Below are 19,718 nucleotides of genomic sequence, written 5' to 3'. Positions count from 1 at the left end.
TGGATTGAGACAACAGAGCTAACAGGGGAGCCGCGCGGAGCCTGGTTAGAAGGAAATACGTCACAGTAGGGGTGGATGACGACACGAAGGTTTGATCGAAGTCGCGGCCATCTTGCCTAGGAGAGGACCAAAACTTTCAGAATTCCCGGCTCTCGTATACAAGATCGGAATACACAATCATAGTAGAAATAACGACTGCACAAGAAATGAGGTCTGCTTTATGTAAGGGCTAAGTTTAAAGGTATGTTTTACTCAATACTGCTCTGTACTCTTAGCGAAAGCGGAACTTCCGACTTAGAATCTAGCATTTCGAATAGGTAAAAGTTTACTAGGATTTGCCTTTATGTCTTATTATTTACACAGGAATCTAGCTAATTTGTAGTCATTTCATAGGCTTATTATAGACACTTTGTCATCGATCGATGTGTTAATGTATTATCCATTACGTCCTGTCTTGCTGAAGAAGTCGTACTTGTACTGATTTCATTAAAGAATATTGACAACTTTAGGCGCAATATTGTTAACTTTGATTTTCCTGCTTTCTAGACTGGTTCAAGAGAGTTCACGATAAGTTTATTTTAGTTTGAATGTAAGTCTTTTCAAGAGGAAGTATCTTTGTATGAGCGGGTGATGTCTGTGAACTCTATAACCTTCTGAATTGCGAAGCATGTGAGGTTTGCAACTTGTAACATAGGTTTTGTTTGGGAATAACCAAAGCTACTGTATGTTCTAAACCGAAGTTGCAGTATATTTGGCTGCTGAATCATCCCTTATTCATGGAAAGTCGAGAACAATTTTAAATTGCTCTTTTTACTGATCCAGTTGAAACTAATAACTATATTCTATGAAAAAACATGTCGCTACGAGTTTTGTTTCCCTTGGAATGAAATGTCACCCATGCAACTTTGATGTAAACGGCCTTTATCATCGCAATATCTCAATCTTGAAAAGGATACAGAAAGACCAAACCTCAGTTAATTGCTATAACTAAGAAGCCATAGCTGAGGCTCGAGGTCTAGGAATATTTCGTTTTGCTCTTGTATGGATCGCTTCAGATTTTATACATTTATTTAGTGTTTGGCATGTTATTTTTAAAGTTCCTATTTCTGCTCAAAAATTGGGTTATATCTTAATATTGATCAAAGTAGTTACGTTAGATTTGACATATGAGTAGCATTGTTGTTAACGAATTTATATTTAACTTTATTAACACATTTTGCTTAGTTTCATTTGCATAATTCTAAATAGCACTGTTACACAGAAGCCTTGGGGGATGTAAGCTTGCTATAATTTTTTTTATTGAAAGGTTGTTTGAAATTTCACATGAAAGGTTGCAAACCCAATATAACAATTACAAAAGATGATAACCCCACTCATAGTAATAATATATAGATTTAGGCACTGGCTAAAAGCGGAACCAGTCTTATTACCATATTTTTATATGGAGAATCTATAGAGTTTCTAGACTAGAATTTCTTTTGAGGATAAAAAAGAGATCCATAATAACAACATCTGATCGAATATTCCCCTAACAAACACCAGGGTTTTCAAAACTCAACGAAGGCACAAAAATAATGTTATATTTCTTTTATAAAATGATTTCTAATCCTACGCAAATCGCAAAAGACAATTAAAAAAAACTTTAAACAGCGCGTGCTCATGGCGTTATTCCAGTGCACGTCAGCAAGTGCACAGAAAACTGTTTGAAAAGCTGGCTTCAAATTCCAAGCAAAATTTACTTCATCGTTCTGTGGTTCATCTATTTCGACATCTGAATCTGCGATTTACTATTTACCTGGGAAACGGTTTTATCCAGAAGAATTATATTTTTTAATGTTAAAAGGTTGACTGATGATGCACAAATTCCCCTTGCACGATTTTATGTTGCGTCAGCCACCGTGACAGCTAAAGAAGTCGAGCTGATAATATTCCAAGCATGCAAAAGCAAAAAGCAGTTCCTTAGACAGACATATCTGTCAAATTCTCATTTTCATACGGCCATTTGACTGGCTAATCAGTTGCATTTTCTCAATTAAACACTTTTTCTTGTTAATTCGTTTCAACAATCATGCATTCAGTTATTCGTTTTACGTCGAAAAACAGAATAGGCTTAATTCCCCCTTGTCTTTCCCCAGTTCTTGCTGGAACTAGTCTCTCATTGGTTTAGAGCGATCAATTAATTAGCTGGCCTGGGGCTCGTTTCTCGAAACACCAGAGAATTCCCGGTCCCGAAAACTTTATTTTGCATTTTTGCTCAAATTTTCACATGTTTTTTTTCTTTTTGAGAACCACTTTCATGTTTTAGAACAATAATCACTCTTTATAGGGCTTTTTTAGAAGTTTTGCTGAAGCCAAAAAGTTACCCGGGAAGTCTCAGGTGACTCCGAGTTCCCAAGAACTTTCTTAAAATTTCAAAGGATCAAAATCTATACATCTAAAAAGAGAACCATACTTCACATGAATTTTTGTGGTAAAATACGATGTTTGATGATGTTTCAACACATTGAGATACCATTAATTTTATAGGAATTTACCAGCTTTTAAAAAATTTTTTGGGCCCGAGAATTCTCAGGTGTTATGAGAAACGAGTTCCTGGTCGCATGGTCACGTGAGTGGTACAGCCAGCTGACAGCATGTGACATGACGTCATTGACCACAATTTTTGAGTCGCCTAGTTTATGACCAATTTCTATACCTATGTAGCTCTGCGCACGGCCTATGGCCCCTAAAAAGTATGTTGAATTATATTACTGTACTTGCTTCAAGGAAATACTGTAACTGTATGTTTGCATTTTCAAATTAACTTATTTAGCTCTAATGCACTCTATGTCTGTATTCCCTTTTGTGCTGAATTGACTATACACCTTGACTATAGGTTTAATTTAAAAAAAAAAAATCTCTGTTAGTAAACTATATAAATTAACCCTTTCACTCCTGGGTACTTTTGAGCAAAATTGTAAGGAAAACAGACTGAAAACAGAAACCTCCCCCTCTTTTTCAAGTCCAACACTACCAGTTAAGCTAAGCTACCGCTGACCCAAGACGGTATGCCTTGAAGTTTCCAACAATGCACTGCAGTGCCTGTTGTTACAGCCTGTTGCTTACAACAGTTTTGCTTGTAATTTGCTTAAAAATTACAGCTTTTTCACATCTGGAGAGTGCCTTAGGACATCATAAAGTCTATTTAGGCATAATTAATGCTGTGCTAATGGATGTTTGCAATCTGAGGTTGATTCAAAGGGATAATTCCTTGTCTGGGCTTCACCAAGTGAGGAAGGAATTTTCTAGTGAATGGCCTCATACTCTCCAATGTGGGCCATCTTTGGTACCCAACATTATTCAAAAATTGTTTTCAGGCTTATTCTGGGTTCCTTGGACCTGGAAATGTTTTGTTTGGCTTCGGGGCAAAGAGACTTATCAAAAAACTGTTATAATTATGGGGGAGGAGATTGCCTGCCTGCCTGCCTGCCTGCCTGCCTGCCTGCCTGCCTGCCTGCCTGCCTGCCTGCCTCTCTGTCAATGCCAAGAGACTCCCATGATGCAGTGCAGGCATGCAAAATAGGCTAAACATGGTGACTCGCTTCTAATGGAGGTTCAAGCATTGATTATTTTGACTGATTGCTGTAAAATGGGACCTGACGGAGCGCAATAAAGGTATCTATTTGTGACTTGATCTGTGTTTGCTGAGTTGGATTTCCAATAGGAGCAATATAAGCATTCAGCTAAGCTTCGTTTCAGGCATATCAGTCCTAACAGGTTTCTCCACACTGTGTCTTTTTAATCAATTGTTAAAATAGCCCAAACTGGGGAATGAAAATTGACGGAATACAGATACAGATATCTTGATTAAACTCATCTACACTTCATTTTATGGAAGATGGCATTAATCCTTTCTAAGACGGCAATACCAAAAAATATTGACGTAAAGTTTTGTATTGGTATGACAACTAAGAAGACATGAAGGCAGGGACTAGTGTAGCGCAGGTTTATATTTGCTAGTGTAATTTGATTGACATTTCAATCAACATCACAAATGACGGGATCCAGGCCTTCCAGTTCACAGCCTATTTTTTGGAGGTTTACAAAAGTACCTCAGTATTGCAAATTTGAATTATTCACATGTTTTATAGTAACTATACATACAATGTGGAAGATGAAAAAAACAAGAATGGACCAAATCTAACAATTCTGAAAGGTTATATGGACTTCACACCATACACTATAAGCTTAAATTTATATCGCGCTTGACCAAAAGGAGCTTGCATAAAAATCCTTTGATTTTGCAAACTCACCAACTACCCCCAGACTATACTTTTTAAACTTTTTTCCGACAGATATAGGTAACAGAAATTGTTATACATTCCAGGTGTGAATAACAGGAGCACTTATTTGTGCTAGTCCAACAGTGCAAATATGCCACCACCCCCACCCCCACCGGGTCCCCCTCCACCTCCCTCTGCCCCATCAGGACCAGTCAAGCCTCCTCCATCTTCTAAGAACAGGGGAGCCCTTCTCAGTGATATACACAAAGGTGCAAGATTAAAGAAGACAGTGACAAATGATAGGAGTGCACCTGTAGTAGCCAGTAAGTATGATATCTTTTTGTTATTTTTTTTTAACAAATAAATTTTCCTGTAGAGCTTTTTGAAACAAGAAAATATATCCTGCAGCCCAGATACCATAAAAAACTTGTTTAACCAAAAACCTTCTGGGTCTAGAAAAAAAATGGGTGTTCACGCAAGTAAATAATTTAAGATATTTTTTCTCAACGTTCAGTAAAAAGGCTGTGGAATTGCATGCCTGGATCAAGTCATTTTTTATGTAGATTATTTCAGTTAAACTAATTGAGAAAAAAATATATTTGAAACTTTATATGGGTTTCTTTTCATTTGGTTTCTATAAGTGAAAGGTTATTCAAAGGTTGATAAAAACTTACCACTATTCACTGATCTTTCATGAGTTTGTAGTTGTCATTTAACTGCTTGAAAAAAAGTTCATCTTGTAACATAATGTTTTATTTATTGTAGATGAAAAGAAATCTAGTAGTGGCGGAAACCTCAGCAGCAGCAGTAGCAGTACTGGTGGCGGTGGTGGCTTTAGTGGCGGGGGAGGTGGCAGCATGGGTGGTGGAGGTCTTGGGGGTCTTTTTGCTGGAGGCATGCCCAAACTTCGCCCTGCAGGGGAGAGGAAAGCTGCTGGTGCAGGTGAGGGCGTAATTGAATATAGGATTTAGGATATGATTTGGACATAAGGCCAAACTAAAATACATGAAAGAAACTGAAAATACTATAACCTCTAAAATATCCTACACATAACTTTTGACTGAACAAAGCCTTTCTGCTACCACACCTTAGAATGTTTAATAGATTTTCTATCTTTTTTTCCTGTCTAAGATTCTCATTTTAATTTTTTTCATCTGTCGTGTAAGCCCAACAGAAGATTGTTACCTGCTAATACCCACTACAACTGTAAATTGAATGTATTAAATTGAAAATATATCAATTCAATTTTTATAGGACCACGAGGACCAGCACTGAAGCCCCCAGGGTTCCGAACTACAGCGCCACCTCCAAAAAACTCATCTCCTCCGCCACCATTCGGTGCACCACCCCCTCCTGATAGAGGTGGTCAGCTTGCAAAAAAACCTTCTCAGGGGTCATTCCCCCCTCCGCCCCCAATGGGGAAACCTCCTCCTCCTTCTGGCAACAAACCCACTTTTGGAAATTCGAGAACATCAACAAATGGTCCACCACCCCCTCCACATAGCAGACATGGGAGTGCGCCACCACCTCCAGAGCGTTCCTCCGGGCCACCACCACCCCCTCCTGGCAGAGGGCCTTCTCAGCGTTCTCTCGCACCGCCGCCGACTGGTTCTTCAAGACCACTGCCAGCTCCACCACCTGGGGAAAACAGGCCACCACCCCCAATGCGGGGTCCAACTTCTGGAGGAGAACCACCACCACCAAAAAATGCTCCTCCCCCGCCAAAAAGAGGAAGTTCTAACCCACCTCCTCCCCCGACAAGAGGGCCGCCCTCGAATTCATTTACGACACAAGGACCACCTCTGCCACCAAGTAGAGACCAAGCTCCTGCCCCGCCCCCACCATTGAATGCAACTCCACCACCGCCTCCCCCTAGTAGAGACCAGGTACCATTACCACCCCCTCCACTAAGAGGTCAGATAGCCCCTCCGCCACCTCCAATATCGAAGCCGCCAACCTCGACAAGGTCAGCTCCTCCTCCACCACCAGGAAGGGCACCACAACCATTAGGTGGACCCCCACCACCTCCGCCAGGTAGAAGGCCACCCTCTGGCAAGATAAATCCCCCACCTCCGCCGCCACCTGCAATGGACAAGCCAAGCTTTACTAATGGACCAGTATCTAATAATATTATGGACTCCAAAAGTAAGTTTACTTCTGAGGCTGTTTCTCTTTAAGAGACATGCCCAAAAAACTACAAGTAATTATTGATTCTTGGAAATACAGCTTCAGTACCAACTCATCTGCGTTACATGCTAGATGAAACAAGATTTTGGGTCACTAGATCAGCTGCAAAAAGGCAAAATAAGCTTTTTAAGAAAGCCAATTAGAAATTAGAGCCATCAACTTTTCATGCTGAGTCACCAACTTATTGGAAAGCACAAAACAAAGAAAAAGCTGTTAGACTAATTCACAAAGCAATTGTATTGTCTTCTTACCATTCCCTCCAGGGCCTGGTTCCTAGGAAACTGGTTATCACTAACCCAACTATGGCTACCATATTGGGACATTTGATTGGATAAGAATCTGGGTTAGCATTAACCTGCTTTCAAAGATCCGGACCCAGAGAAACAACTTTTAGATGAACTAACTATATTTGTTCTATAGATTCTTTTGAGTGCAGATTCAATTTTAGAACCTTAAATGAGCTTCCACCGCCCGAGCCTTACCAAGATACACCTAAAACATATCCTAGTAAAAACCAACAGAAGGCAAACAGAGGTAAGTAGTGTTGGAAAAGGGATAGATCTACCCCATCAGGGCGGCTGCATGACAAACAAGTTGTTGCCCTGGGGAGGACACTGATGCTATTTGATTCAACCAGCACCCAGATTATTGAAATTTCAATCGAAAATTCCTCAATCTCTGCTGCTTTGCTTGTACATGTGTTTTGAGCTTAAAGCCGCATTGTCACCAGTTTACTTATGGAGGTCCGACGGAAACCTCAACCGTTAGAAGACAAAAGAATCTATTCGAATCTGAAATATTTAACAGGCCATCCGCTCTAAATTAGCAGTCACATCCTCAAAGAAACTTCCAATAGACACACTGCTTTCTATATTTTGAAATATTTTTCGTGTTTTCCGTTAAAAACCATCGGAGATTCTTACGTAATCGAAGTAAACTGTGGACAATGCGGCTTTAAGTTCTTTTTCGTTATAAATCTCATCAATTTCTTTAACAGACATTGACGTAGCTTTTGGATGTGTGTGGAGGGGTGGGGTAGGGGGTGTGGCACTACAGCCATAAATTGTAGCATTCAAAAACCACATGCACATTCTAAAACCTTCAACTATTTGTTAATACTGTTAATTCAATTTGCATGACCTCTGCAAGTGCACTCATATTTTACCTTAGCTAGCTAGGCAAACTGATGTATGGTCTGATGTTTTTGCTTTCTTTCATGGATTTTACTCAACCAGGCCTTATGTATAATAGTAAAATTAATGTACAAAGTCTTATTGTAAATTGGTTGTTATGTTTAGGTAACCCAAGGCCTGCTTCATCATCCAGAGGAGCACCGCCACCCGTACCACCCTCGAGAGGGCCACCGCCCCCTCCACCACGACAATAGCAATGACAATTTGGTTGTAGATTTGTTTATGAATTTGATAAGAAATGATGGGAGGGAATATTTTAGTGTCACCTACATGGTATTGATTATCCTGAAGAGAGTATTTCATCTTGAAAGAGATCGATATAGGTGACCAAAGGCAGTGAGTAGCCTCTATTTTGGCCTAATTACTGCAAATAATTAGGTTTTTGTGAAGTTTGTATGTTTTATATTGCTGTGATTATAAAATAGGTCTGGTGAATGTTTTACCAGCCAGTAAATACTCATGAAGTTAAATAAATACAACAAATTACAAATGTCTCTTTACTATGTATATGAAGGATCATAGTTGTTATACACCTATTTCAAATATGGTCACACTTAAAAATGTGTGTCATAGCCTTTAGTGTTTCATGAGTAACATATAAATTGCAAAATACTGGTCTCTGAGAGTCATGTAAATATTTACAAACACATAATCAAGAAAGCCACACCTTATGCAAAACTGGCAATTTTGATTGTCCAGAGAATTCTCGCTTAAGTGGATAATAAACGATTCATTCATTCATTCAAGATTTCCAAAATGGTAAACCACTTATCACTTCTGTCAATCAAGTTTTGAATTTGCATGGGTACCTTCTGATTGGTCAACCTATTGCTGTGAAATGGTTTGATTGGAGGCTATCTAAGTAGTCCAATAAAAACAGGTCAATGAATAGACGGATGGAAGCCAAAATGTATTTTGATACCCATGACGCTCTGCCGATTACTATGATGCATTGATTCTCCAAGTGCAACCATATTTGGAATCAGCTTCTACCTATTCCTCTCCCTAGTCTTGGAATATGTAAAACCTAGTGACTAGTTGGGCCATGTTGATGCTCTGACAGCTTAAAAAATACGTTGTGTCTACTTGCACGGCTTCCGGTAAAGGAGGGAAAAAACTAGCTGCACGGCTGTCTCCCATTTTCTCGATTTTTAGCCTAAGTAACAAGTTTCTGGCTTTAAAACACTTCCACGATTATTAAGAAAAGCCAAGAGATGTTTTTTTAGCTTGAAAAGCTGTGCATTGAGTGACCCGCAAATGCTCGGCACAGTATGAATGAAGCCTGGAGTCCGACACCTCGTTTTCGCCAAAACAGCTGTGCAGGGAGAAAAAAAAGTAGATGCACTTCCCTTTTTTTTGCCATTAAACCAAAATGAAAAGTTTTGACTTTAAAAACCTCCCACCGTTATTTAGAACCGTCAAGCGATGGCTTCGAGCTTGAAAAAATTCGCTAAAGGCGACATGCGAATGCTCGGCACAATGAACGATGCATGATCCACGCTTCGTTCATACTTTGCCGAGTATTTGCGGGCCGCTTGTTGCATAGCTTTTCAGGCTAAAAATCGTCGCTTGGCTGTTCTAAGTAATCGTGGAAGTGTTTTAAAGCCAGAAACTTCTTATTTAGGCTTAAAATCGAGAAAACTTCCTTTACCGGAAGCCGTGCAAGTAGACACAGCGTAAAAAATAATGAAATCGGCAGATAATTTGGGGTGAACCAAAAAGGGGTCCTCCGTTTTTTGAACTTCTGGATCTGCCCCTGATTGTATGTCCATTGTTTAAAATTCTATACAGCGCTATCTGAAATTATATATCAAAACTGTAGGACTGGATCGGTTTCACATTCCCTCTGTATATTGTTAGTAGTTCTCTGCGACGTCCTCTCTGACTGTAGCAATTCTTCGTCATTCAATTTTTTCCACCAGGGTAACTTGTAGTATCGTAACTTTGCGCTGTGTTCCATCTTGGCCTTGGTAATGACCGGAGCCGACTGGGATGTGTAGCTGTCAATCACTTCAGTCTTTGCCGCTTCCAGCCCAGGGGCAGCTAGGAAAAGTGAGAAAAATTATTTAAAGGCCCAACTCAACCTACCCATGATGCATTGCTTCGACGGCAGAAGTAGAAGGCAAAACAATGGTCAACACTTTGGCTAAGTTCGAATGTCGTATTATCCACGAGCAGATTCAATGCAAATAAATACAAATGAACCAGGTGCATTGTTTTATCTTCATCTGAGCATTTGCATTGAATACCGCTCCTAGAAAATACGATGTTTGTGCATGGCCTTGGTGATGTATGCATTGCTTTGACGGCGGAAGATGAAGGTTAAACTTCCCGGGGAGAGTCCGATAAAAACAGATGGGGGTGATCATCGGCAAAATCGATTTTAACCCTAAGGGATGGCACTTTTTGGCGTGGTCAACAGAAATTCTGCCTGGAGGTCACATCCACCAATCAACCATTGATTAGAGAGAACAAGGTTAGAGAGGTGCAAGGGTTTAAGTAAGAGATAGCAGAATCAGTTGGTCGAAATTTTTAAACCCTATAAGATGTGACGTTCACCCCCGTCTACTTTTCTGCACTATCTTCCTCCCGGGCAAAACAGTTATCAACTCTTAGGCGCTATATGATTTTTTGACGACGATAAAAGAAGTCAAAACGTATCTAAACTCTTGCGGGCTATATCATTGCGTTTACAGCCTAATAGCGGAAAGACTTGAATCCAGATATCTCGAACAGTCGTTCACTCGAACGTCGCTGTAAGTGTGTTTAAGCGGTTGATGTGTTTACCTAGGAGGTGGTCCGAGTCCATCTCTAGCCGGGCCATCAACGCATCCCTTCTCTGCTCATCTCGTCGCGCCTTCATTGCAACCATCACGTGACTGGACAGGAGACTGTGTGCCTGTAAGTCATCACATAGATGATCACGTGACCAGTCACGTGACAAGACAAACACGTGCCTTTCCTGTAACCATCACGCCTACACAGGAAATGCGCCTCCGCCACATTCATCACGTGACTAGACAAAAAACTCGCCCACACAGAACATGCGCCTTGATCTGACCTAACAGAACACCATGTGAGTGGACAGAAGAAAAATACACGCCTTTATCGCTTGTTTAGGTGACTCGATGCGTCTGCAGGGGCGAATAAGTACTTACGGGCCTCTTGTGCCTGTAAATAGCAACGTGCCACGTGTTTGCCCATTTAGACTCATGGGTTTTCCAGTGAGTGTTTTACTGACCTTCTCGTGCAACTCTTTCAGCTCCACGGGGGTCCTGTGCTTCGGCTAGGTTAGAAGACAAGATATTACTCATTAGCACTATAAAGTGACTTAATGTTATCAAGCAGCTGCGTGGCCGGTTTTCGCGTGGGATTTGAGATTCGGTATCGAATTATTCGTAATCTAAATTAGTGTTTGCAGAGCATAGGATTTGACCATATCTACTTAGCCTTAAAATCACTTTTGGGGCGTATCCTAAACCTGCCATCCAAACCCTTAGTTAAGTCTCTACCAGTAAAAATTATCCCGTTCTATTAAGGACGCTGGGCTTTTTTGTTCAGAACAGAAGGTTGAAGGATAAAACGACATGCAGCTTTAAAGAGAGCGAGTCATGACCAGATTATCTTACCGGGAACCTCTCTCTACGTTGCACGATGATCTCTTGAAGCTCCACTCTGCGGGCATCAGTCAGACCAGACAGGAAGGGGTGCGGTGGCTTATCCTCCTTCCCCTTACGGTACCGACGGAACTGCACAGGAAATAGAATAATCTTAATACACACCTTATCCAAATGATGATGCATTCGAGAATACACGTATCAATGAGTCTAAGTAAATATGCGTTGTATCCGAATCGTAAAGCTGCGTGAGCGGAAGCCCTCGGTAGAATGGTGATGTTGTTGTTTGGCCTCTCTCCTATAGCGCATACCTTAGTTGGCTACGCCTGTTTATTTATTGGATGGTGTAACCTGTCGTTGTAACCGGTAACTCCTTGTCTAGCCTTATTTCTTATGTTTGCAAGCTTGTACAGCTTCTTGGTAAGCCGTGTCCGTTATGTACGGTGTATTTACCTGTCGTTGTATTCGTATAGCCGCACGGAGACTCAGTAGATGATGATGTTTGGCCTTTAGCGCGTACCCCTTATGATACGGTGTATTTACCTGTCGTTGTATTCGTATATTCGTAAAGCCGCACGGACTCTCAATAGATGATGATGTTTGGCTTTTAGCGCATACCCCTTATGATACGGTGTATTTACCTGTCGTTGTATTCGTATATTCGTAAAGCCGCACGGACTCTCAATAGATGATGATGTTTGGCTTTTAGCGCATACCCCTTATGATACGGTGTATTTACCTGTCGTTGTATTCGTATAGCCGCACGTACTCTCAATAGATGATGATTTTTGGCCTCTCTCCTTTATACCCCTTATGGTACGGTGTATTTACCTGTCGTTGTATTCGTATAGCCGCACGGACCCTCAGTAGGTGTGTCCGCACGTGCTGGGCCTGTCTTCTACAGCGCATGCCGCGGTAAGCGGCTTGTATCGTTGTAGCTGCGGCGATCTGGTTTTCCTGCATGTGTTTGTTTACTTCTCGAGCAGGTACAGTCTCTAGGAGCTTAAGCTGTTTTTTCATTGAGCACCTGTTGGGGGAGGAGGTTAGTACCCTGGGGCCACTCAAAACGCAGGTGGTTAGATAGTCTAGTGGTAAGCATTCGCTTCTCTTACGGGAGGTCTTCAGAGACGGGTCTTATAAACGACGCTATTTTTTTCGGTGCAACTTGTTAATAAGCCCGTCACTTCTGTGTTGTTTTTTGCAACTTTTGTTCCTTAAATATGGATTTTGGAAGTTTGAGCTGTTTTCTGAGAAAAAAAAAACTCTCTTGTCTGAAGCAAGACAATCAAAGCGGTGGAAAACGACTCGTTTTGAGTACGACGAGTGTGTGGTGGGATGAAGGCGAGCGAGCAAGCATTTAATTTTGTTCTGGCATACAACTACTATACAAAACCGAACCGCTTAGTTCTGTTATTTTTCTATATTAAGTGGTGCTGCATGGAAGCTCTGCTGCTATATTATTTCTTCACCTTGATCTTACCTGAATTCTTGTATTCGCTTCTGCCCGGCTAGATGCTTTCTGTTTTCTTCCTCCTTAACTCTTTCTGCCTCTCTGATTTTTAAATCACGCTTTTGCCGAAATAGTCGTTGCAATTTAGTCATGCCAGCCTTAGCAAGCTCCAACTGTTTCCGCGTCTTGTAGCCACGGAAACCAGACTGAATAGTGGTGGCAGCAGAGGAAAATTTCTAATAAAAAAAGGAGACACACGAAGTAGGAAGGTCACTTTAGTGGTATGACATTCAAAGATTTGCTCAATCATTTCTTTGCATATGTGAGTAGCAAAATGACATAAAAGTATCTAAAATTTGGTCGAGATTTTTTTCTTCGGCAGGGAAAAAGGTAAATAAAAACGTATTCTTGCAGTATCCCTGCAAGAAGAAAAAGATATCCCAAACTATACCCATCATGTGATAGTCCTTGTCAATCATGATGCTTATACCAATCTCAATTAGCAATTCTTTTAGTGGGGAAGTTAAGCAAAATATTAAAATCACACATCCTCGGGCACCCGGGGAGTAGCGTCGAGCCAACTATCTCAAAAGTTAGTCCTAAAAAGATATTGCCATAAAATTATGTCAGAAAAATATACACGACCTTCTAAAACTAATTGCAAATTTGCAAATCAATATTCAATACTTATTCGCACTTCCTCTGTATTTTTACATAGTTTTTTTTTTGTATATTAAAGTTTTTTTTAATATTTTCTTTTTCGACATGCAAGTGCCTAGTACCTAAATTAATCCATGAGGTTTTCTAGTTACAGTAAGTACTAGTCATGTAATGTACTTTTTTCCCAGTAGATTTCACACAACACAGCACAAATGCAGCAAGCGAGTAAAAAAAAGAAACAAACAAAAAATAGCAATATAAAAGAAAAAAGAAACAGCAAGAAGCAGCAAAAATCAGCCTTCCAGGCATACCATTTGTTCAGACTTCCAGACATACCATTTGTTCAGCATTCCAGACATACCATTTGTTCAGCATTCCAGACATACCATTTGTTCAGCATTCCAGACATACCATTTGTTCAGACTTCCAGACATACCATTTGTTCAGCCTTCCAGAAAACCATTTGTTCTGTCTTCCAGACATACCATTTGTTCAGCCTTCCAGACATACCATTTGCTCAGCCTTCCAGACATACCATTTGTTCTGTCTTCCAGACATACCATTTGTTCAGCCTTCCAGACATACCATTTGCTCAGCCTTCAAGACATACCATTTGTTCAGCCTTCCAGACATACCATTTGTTCAGCCTTCCAGACAAACCATTTGTTCAGCCTTCAAGACATACCATTTGTTCAGCCTTCCAGACATACCATTTGTTCAGCCTTCCAGACATACCATTTGTTCAGCCTTCCAGACATACCATTTGTTCAGCCTTCCAGACATACCATTTGTTCAGCATTCCAGACATACCATTTGTTCAGCCTGAGCAGCAGTCCCTGCCTCTAGCAAACCAATCAAGTGCTTGACATCACTGTCAAAACCTCGGCCTCGCCATTTGCTAAGGTAAGCTTTGACACCCCTGGGGTAATAACCATGTCAACACAACAAGGTGAATAATATAAACCAATAATCATGGTGATAGTAAATAACATATTGCCACGCCTTTACACCCCTTAGGTAATTCTGCAGTCAGCCCAACAGAGCTAATAATATAAGCCATCAGTTATGATAACTAGAACATAACATGTTGTGGTACAACATTACACCACTGGGGCAACCAGGGTGGCGTTTATGGCTACATAACATGGAGAATGCAATAAACCCACTATCACAGTAATTATGTAAAAACTACAAACCAATATCCTGATAAACCAACAGACATAACAACTTGCCTAAACTTCACTCTAGCACTTATAAAGGACTGATTTTCAAGTACCCTGTAGAAAGCACATGTAATAAAAGGTTACAACTGTAATATACAGGGACCAGTTGCGCATAGCTTGGATTAGTCTTATCCACCAGTTAAATCCTTATCCAGCGGATAAAACTTATTCAAGTGGCATGATTTGGTTGCACAAAGCCAGAATAAAGCTATCCAGCAGATAAAGATATCTGGGTGATTTAGGTCAGATAAAATCTTATCCACCGAATAAAAAACAAGATTTGCTTTCAAATTTATTGTATAAATTTAGATTAATTTTAGACACAGTGAAAGTTTAAACATATGCAAATGACGAATTTTACAGTTGGTAAATTTACAATGAACTACGAACTAACATACAGCTCTGGCATGATTGGAAACAATCTATATTGCATGTTGTATTGTAGAGAAATGTGACTCCCCAAAGACAGAAGGAAGCTAAACCCTTTCCCCTTTGATTGTTTCATGAATAACGTGCCGTCGTGCCCTTTGCCTCAATAAATTGTTTGTTTTCTGGCACTTTTTGTAGCTACGTCAACGGTCGCCATTTTGTTTGAAGGAAAAACAGCGCACCATGAAAACAGGAAGCCATTTAGTAGTTATGATTGCTATTCAGTGAATGGTTATCTAGCCTTCTAACCATGCTTTGTGTAATGCTATTTTATCCGCCAGATAGCCATCATTACCACAAAATGCCTTCCTGTTTCCATGGTAAATATGCAAAGCGTGGGCCCCTATCCGGCCCCGGCCTTTTTGTGATTGGTAGGTCACAAATGTATTTTTTATTATAATTACACTCGTGACCTACATCATGACATTTGAGACCAAATTTTATTACATTGAACACATGAACTTTTTTTTAGATTGTGACCTTTTATTACATTTGTGCTTTCCACAACCCTTATTCTATAATTCCTATGAAATTATGTACCTTGCATAGATAATTTTATATTACATCTCAACTAGTCCTTTTTGTAAGTTCTACTGTAACAGATGCTTGAGTGTACCTGTATCTCTTTGAGAGTAAAATCTGTACGACTGACTGATTACACTTTGCAGCTGTCAGTACTAGATGTGTTGATGTCCTGTGGGAATAAGTTGGAAAAATCTCCATATTCTAGCACCAAAAATGGAAAATACAGATTAAAGCACCTTTTTTTAAAAATAAATAAACATAACAGCTTTGTAATACCTGCCGATGGAAGTGTCATCTGAGGCAGATAACTTGAAGATAATCTCATCCAAAATACTGTGTAAGGATGGAGGACTCAATTCATCTAGCACAAACCTATCAAGGAAAAAAATATTATAGGTCAAAGCCCTAACATAACGCTCAACTCATGTAACACAAAACACAACAGCAAATGAAGGTCAAGGTTTTAAATGACAAAATGACCTGAATGGTGAGTAAATTAAAACATATCTACATAATAAAGTGATTACAAAATGTTAAGTAATTACAGCAGAGAAGTGAATATTTCAGATTGACCAAATGTTTTTTTCTATCTATCTGAATTACTGATGTGTCCATTGTACTGTGGCACTCAGCTTGACTTGCTGATAATTTAGAAGCATATAGCACCAGGGCACAGATGATACACACTACGTAGCACCCAATATGGTACCCAACCTGTTAGACTTCCAAATATCCTCCAAAACAGACATGATTATCAGGCCAACTTGGGGGTCTTCTGTCATCAACATTTGCAGTAACCGCTTAGACTGCACAACTATAAATATAAAACTTAAAGAATCAATATCTGAATCCAGGAGAGCAAAAATGGGAAAAAGGAAACTAATGACTGTTTAATATTAGTTACAGGAGTAATCCATACCCCAATTGGAAGGAATGTTCTCAAAAGGATCTATATCTGGAAATCAGCAGTGAACCCAACCATATTTCCACTCCCTGGAATTTGTAATCCTTTCAATAAAGGAGTTATTGTTTTTTAACAGAAATTTTGATTAAAAAAAAAACACTAAACGTCAATCTGTTGATAACAGATTAACATTCAGTGTTTTTTTTCATACTTTTTATTCATGTTGGCTGAGAAGTTTAAAAACAAAATTAAAAAGAAAAACAGAACTGACAAATCCAAGCCCTGCAACATGCTGAGGGAGAGCGGACCAGAGGGCAAATGGGCAATTACATTTAGTTGCAAGATGTGCATGTGCTGAGATGAGCTGTTGTAACCAACTGAAGATGTTTTTCACATGGTGTAAGTAGTATGATCGGTCTTCATCCTTAACAACAAAAGAAAAATCAACATTCAACTATTATCAGTCAGTACATGGATGGTCATCATAAAAGCAAGGCAGATCACAGTGGTAGGGGCAAGGTGTTGAGATAAAGGAGGCTAAAAGAAGTAATGTTCACTGTGTGTGTTCTCATAAAAGTCTAGTACAACAAACAAGTTGGCTCATTAAGCAAGCAAGCTTATACTAGGTCTTGATATTTACAAGGTAGAAGAATTAGTATTGTAATTTCAACCATTATACTGATTTCAACTGTGTCTATGAACTTTTATTTTGATAAAATTTCTACTGGAAATAAACAAAATTTCTAACAAACATCACAATTGCATGTGTGATTGAGAATAAATGTAAAAATGATTCATCCCTTTTTTTTATGAGATATATACCAAACAATACAACCTTTCAAGGAGCCATACCAGTGTTTCTTTGCTAAATATGTCATGAATTTTGGATGCAACTGTGAGCACACTCTCCAAGACACTTGGAAGGAAAGCCCTTTCATATTCTTCTACTTCAGGTAGATCCAATCCAACACAGCACTGACACAGAAGTACACTCAAATTTGCTGCTGTACTCCACTGTCCTTGGATTGCATTGAAGTCCTGCCGTAAGGCTGCAACCAAACAAAAATATGTTCAAAATCTACAATTTTGGACAAAACAACATGACTGAAAAACATGGAAAATGTGCAATTTTGAGATAGAGAAATAAGACACAATTTATTACAATTGCCATCAGTTCCTTGTATTTTCCGGACTGATTATCAAAACACAAACAATGTGAGGCAGAAATGGACATACCCAGATTTAAATGACTTTTAACAAAAAGTTGCATGATATTTTGTTTGCTTTAACTCATTAAGTACTTAGAGAAATTTTCGGCCTTATAAGATATGAAATGGACTTATCTCAAAGTTAAGTAATGTTTTTCTGTCATGTCAGACAAAACTTGTTGAGACACCCATATTTTCACAGACAAACAATCAAAATTTTACACATGCTTAGGTTTATTCCCCCTTTCACCAAAAAAGCAATGTTGTGTATGTTGATCTACTTTTTTCATCCAAATTTGGGAAGTATAACAATACTTTTATCCAGGATTGTAGCTACCACTTCATAACCAACAAATAATAATAAAAAAAAAACCAAGGGCCCACTATTTAAAAATAAAGTGAGTATATTACCCATTTAATATCCACTCCAATTTAATAAGAGAAAGGAGAGCAGAGACAGTAGAGATAGCTAGTAGCTCTATATAGACATTTTTTAATACGCCAAAAACTGGAAATCAGCTCTGCCAAATTTTCATCTTTAATAAGACTTCTTCAGGGCAGACTGAAGAAGGTGAATCGTAACAAGCTTATTTACATCAGAATAGTGGCGCGAGACGCAAAAGCATTACAACTGACAAAAACGCAATTTTCTAGAATAGCGCGCGCTTTGGATACATCTCTACGTGGGTTCCTACTACAAAAAAAGTCATCACTATTAAGACCCCTCGGATAGATAGACTTAAGCCGATAAGCCTACTGGCCTTCCCTTTCCCTAAGCTGATTCTCAGAGTTACACTTATCTATAAGTTGTACCATAACATTATTAAGACCTAAATGATTGTCGCAATGAAAATGTTGATAGATAAGGTCATCCTTAACTCTTTCACTAACCGGTAAACTAGGGTGCTTAGTTAACCGTTTTAATAATCATAAAAGTAGGTTAAATAAGCACCCTAGTTTACCGGTTAGTGAAAGAGTTAAGGATGACCTTATCTATCAACATTTTCATTGCGACAATCATTTAGGTCTTAATAATGTTATGGTACAACTTATAGATAAGTGTAACTCTGAGGGTCAGCTTAGGGAAAGGGAAGGCCAGTGGGCTTATCGGCTTAAGTCTATCTATCCGCGGGGTCTTAATAGTGATGACTTTTTTTGTAGTAGGAACCCAAGTAGAGATGTGTAAATTCTTTTTATCCATAGCGCACGCTATTCTAGAAAATGCGTGTTTTTGTCAGTTGTAATGCTTTTGCGTCTCGCGCCACTATTCTGATGTAAATAAGCTTGTTACAATTCACCTTCTTCAGTCTGCCCTGAAGAAGTCTTATTAAAGACGAAAATTTGGCAGAGTCGATTTCCAGTTTTTGGTGTATTGTATTCATTGTTCTGGTACGAGATCGCGATAGTTTGGGCTTTTTGATTCTGACATTTTTGAAAATACAACAAAAACTGGAATTCGTCTTTCATAAGATTTCTTCAGGGTGTCTGGTGTATTGTATTCATACTTCTGGTTCACGAACACGACTATTTGGGCTTTTGGTATTTAGACTTTTTTTATTTTGTTTTGTAGATTACTTATAGCTCTCAATAATTTACAATTACTTTACTGATATAGGAAGTCTAGGTGTCATACCTAAGTTTGTGACATGGATGAGGTCGTAGGTCCACAGGTCAATCCTAATTATTGTCCCAAGTTCACTTTTTACTGGGGAGCACTCTAGGATATCTAGCAAATAAACAAATATTTTTGGGTGATTTTTTGGATAAAAATTTTGGCAACAATAAAATTAACAAAATTTACCTCGAAGTCCTAACAATAGCACAGGAACATTACTGTCTTCAGTTTCTGCTACCTCCGCTGCCAAGTGCAATGCTCTTTGCCTTACTTCCGCTGGTGATTCAAAGTCCATCCTTTCTTTATCTACGAGCAAGCTCGATGGAAGCACATATCACTTCTCAAACCGTCCGCCATTTTTGTTTTGATATCGAGGTCCGCAAAGCATCTATCTCGTATAAACAAGCAACCAATCAGAAGTGCTTTGATATTCAGCAACTTCTCA

General features: G+C 39.3%; 2 protein-coding genes across 5 annotated transcripts; one reads left to right on the top strand and one right to left on the bottom strand.

Moving 5' to 3' along the window:
* The first annotated feature begins 65 nt into the window (after window positions 1–65).
* Window positions 66–8,132, top strand: LOC5521286 (basic proline-rich protein-like). Of its 2 annotated transcripts, XM_048723208.1 has the most exons (7): window positions 66–241; window positions 547–589; window positions 4,367–4,585; window positions 5,028–5,204; window positions 5,517–6,407; window positions 6,870–6,983; window positions 7,748–8,132. In XM_048723208.1, exons 3-7 carry the CDS (start codon window positions 4,414–4,416, stop codon window positions 7,834–7,836), a joined length of 1,443 nt encoding a protein of 480 aa, XP_048579165.1. In that variant the 5' UTR covers window positions 66–241; window positions 547–589; window positions 4,367–4,413; the 3' UTR covers window positions 7,837–8,132. The 2 variants fall into 2 exon arrangements, with proteins under 2 accessions (XP_048579165.1, XP_032222319.2); XM_032366428.2 differs by lacking the exon at window positions 547–589.
* Window positions 8,126–19,667, bottom strand: LOC5521173 (IQ calmodulin-binding motif-containing protein 1). 3 transcript variants are annotated; one of them, XM_032366423.2, is made up of 14 exons: window positions 19,460–19,665; window positions 19,292–19,384; window positions 17,303–17,499; window positions 16,781–16,874; window positions 16,261–16,360; window positions 15,823–15,918; window positions 15,638–15,715; window positions 14,180–14,288; window positions 12,740–12,945; window positions 12,091–12,286; window positions 11,272–11,391; window positions 10,884–10,928; window positions 10,430–10,541; window positions 8,126–9,685 (listed from the first exon to the last, which is right to left on the bottom strand). In XM_032366423.2, the coding sequence occupies exons 1-14, from the start codon at window positions 19,566–19,568 to the stop codon at window positions 9,453–9,455; spliced, it is 1,788 nt and encodes a 595-aa protein (XP_032222314.2). In that variant the 5' UTR covers window positions 19,569–19,665; the 3' UTR covers window positions 8,126–9,452. The 3 variants fall into 3 exon arrangements, with proteins under 3 accessions (XP_032222314.2, XP_032222315.2, XP_032222316.2); XM_032366424.2 differs by lacking the exon at window positions 19,292–19,384 and having other exon boundaries at window positions 19,460–19,666; XM_032366425.2 differs by lacking the exons at window positions 8,126–9,685; window positions 10,430–10,541 and adding an exon at window positions 10,561–10,703 and having other exon boundaries at window positions 19,460–19,667.
* Window positions 19,668–19,718: the final 51 nt, after the last annotated feature.

Source organism: Nematostella vectensis, chromosome 2, assembly GCF_932526225.1.
Source record: "Nematostella vectensis chromosome 2, jaNemVect1.1, whole genome shotgun sequence".
NCBI classification, from domain to species: domain Eukaryota; kingdom Metazoa; phylum Cnidaria; class Anthozoa; order Actiniaria; family Edwardsiidae; genus Nematostella; species Nematostella vectensis.
Note: the sequence above shows the minus strand (reverse complement) of the source record. Positions and strands in the feature narration are given on the sequence as shown.

Excerpts from the sequence above, each read along its gene's own strand:
- LOC5521286 (XM_032366428.2), top strand. The coding sequence starts at position 4,414 with ATGCCACCACCCCCACCCCCACCGGGTCCCCCTCCACCTCCCTCTGCC. Across the intron at positions 5,205-5,516 it reads GAGGAAAGCTGCTGGTGCAG|GACCACGAGGACCAGCACTG; the intron begins GTGAGGGCGTAA and ends CAATTTTTATAG. Across the intron at positions 6,408-6,869 it reads TAATATTATGGACTCCAAAA|ATTCTTTTGAGTGCAGATTC; the intron begins GTAAGTTTACTT and ends TTTGTTCTATAG.
- LOC5521173 (XM_032366423.2), bottom strand. The coding sequence starts at position 19,568 with ATGGACTTTGAATCACCAGCGGAAGTAAGGCAAAGAGCATTGCACTTG. Across the intron at positions 15,716-15,822 it reads GATGACACTTCCATCGGCAG|GACATCAACACATCTAGTAC; the intron begins GTATTACAAAGC and ends TTATTCCCACAG. Across the intron at positions 14,289-15,637 it reads TTACTCTCAAAGAGATACAG|GGGTGTCAAAGCTTACCTTA; the intron begins GTACACTCAAGC and ends TTATTACCCCAG.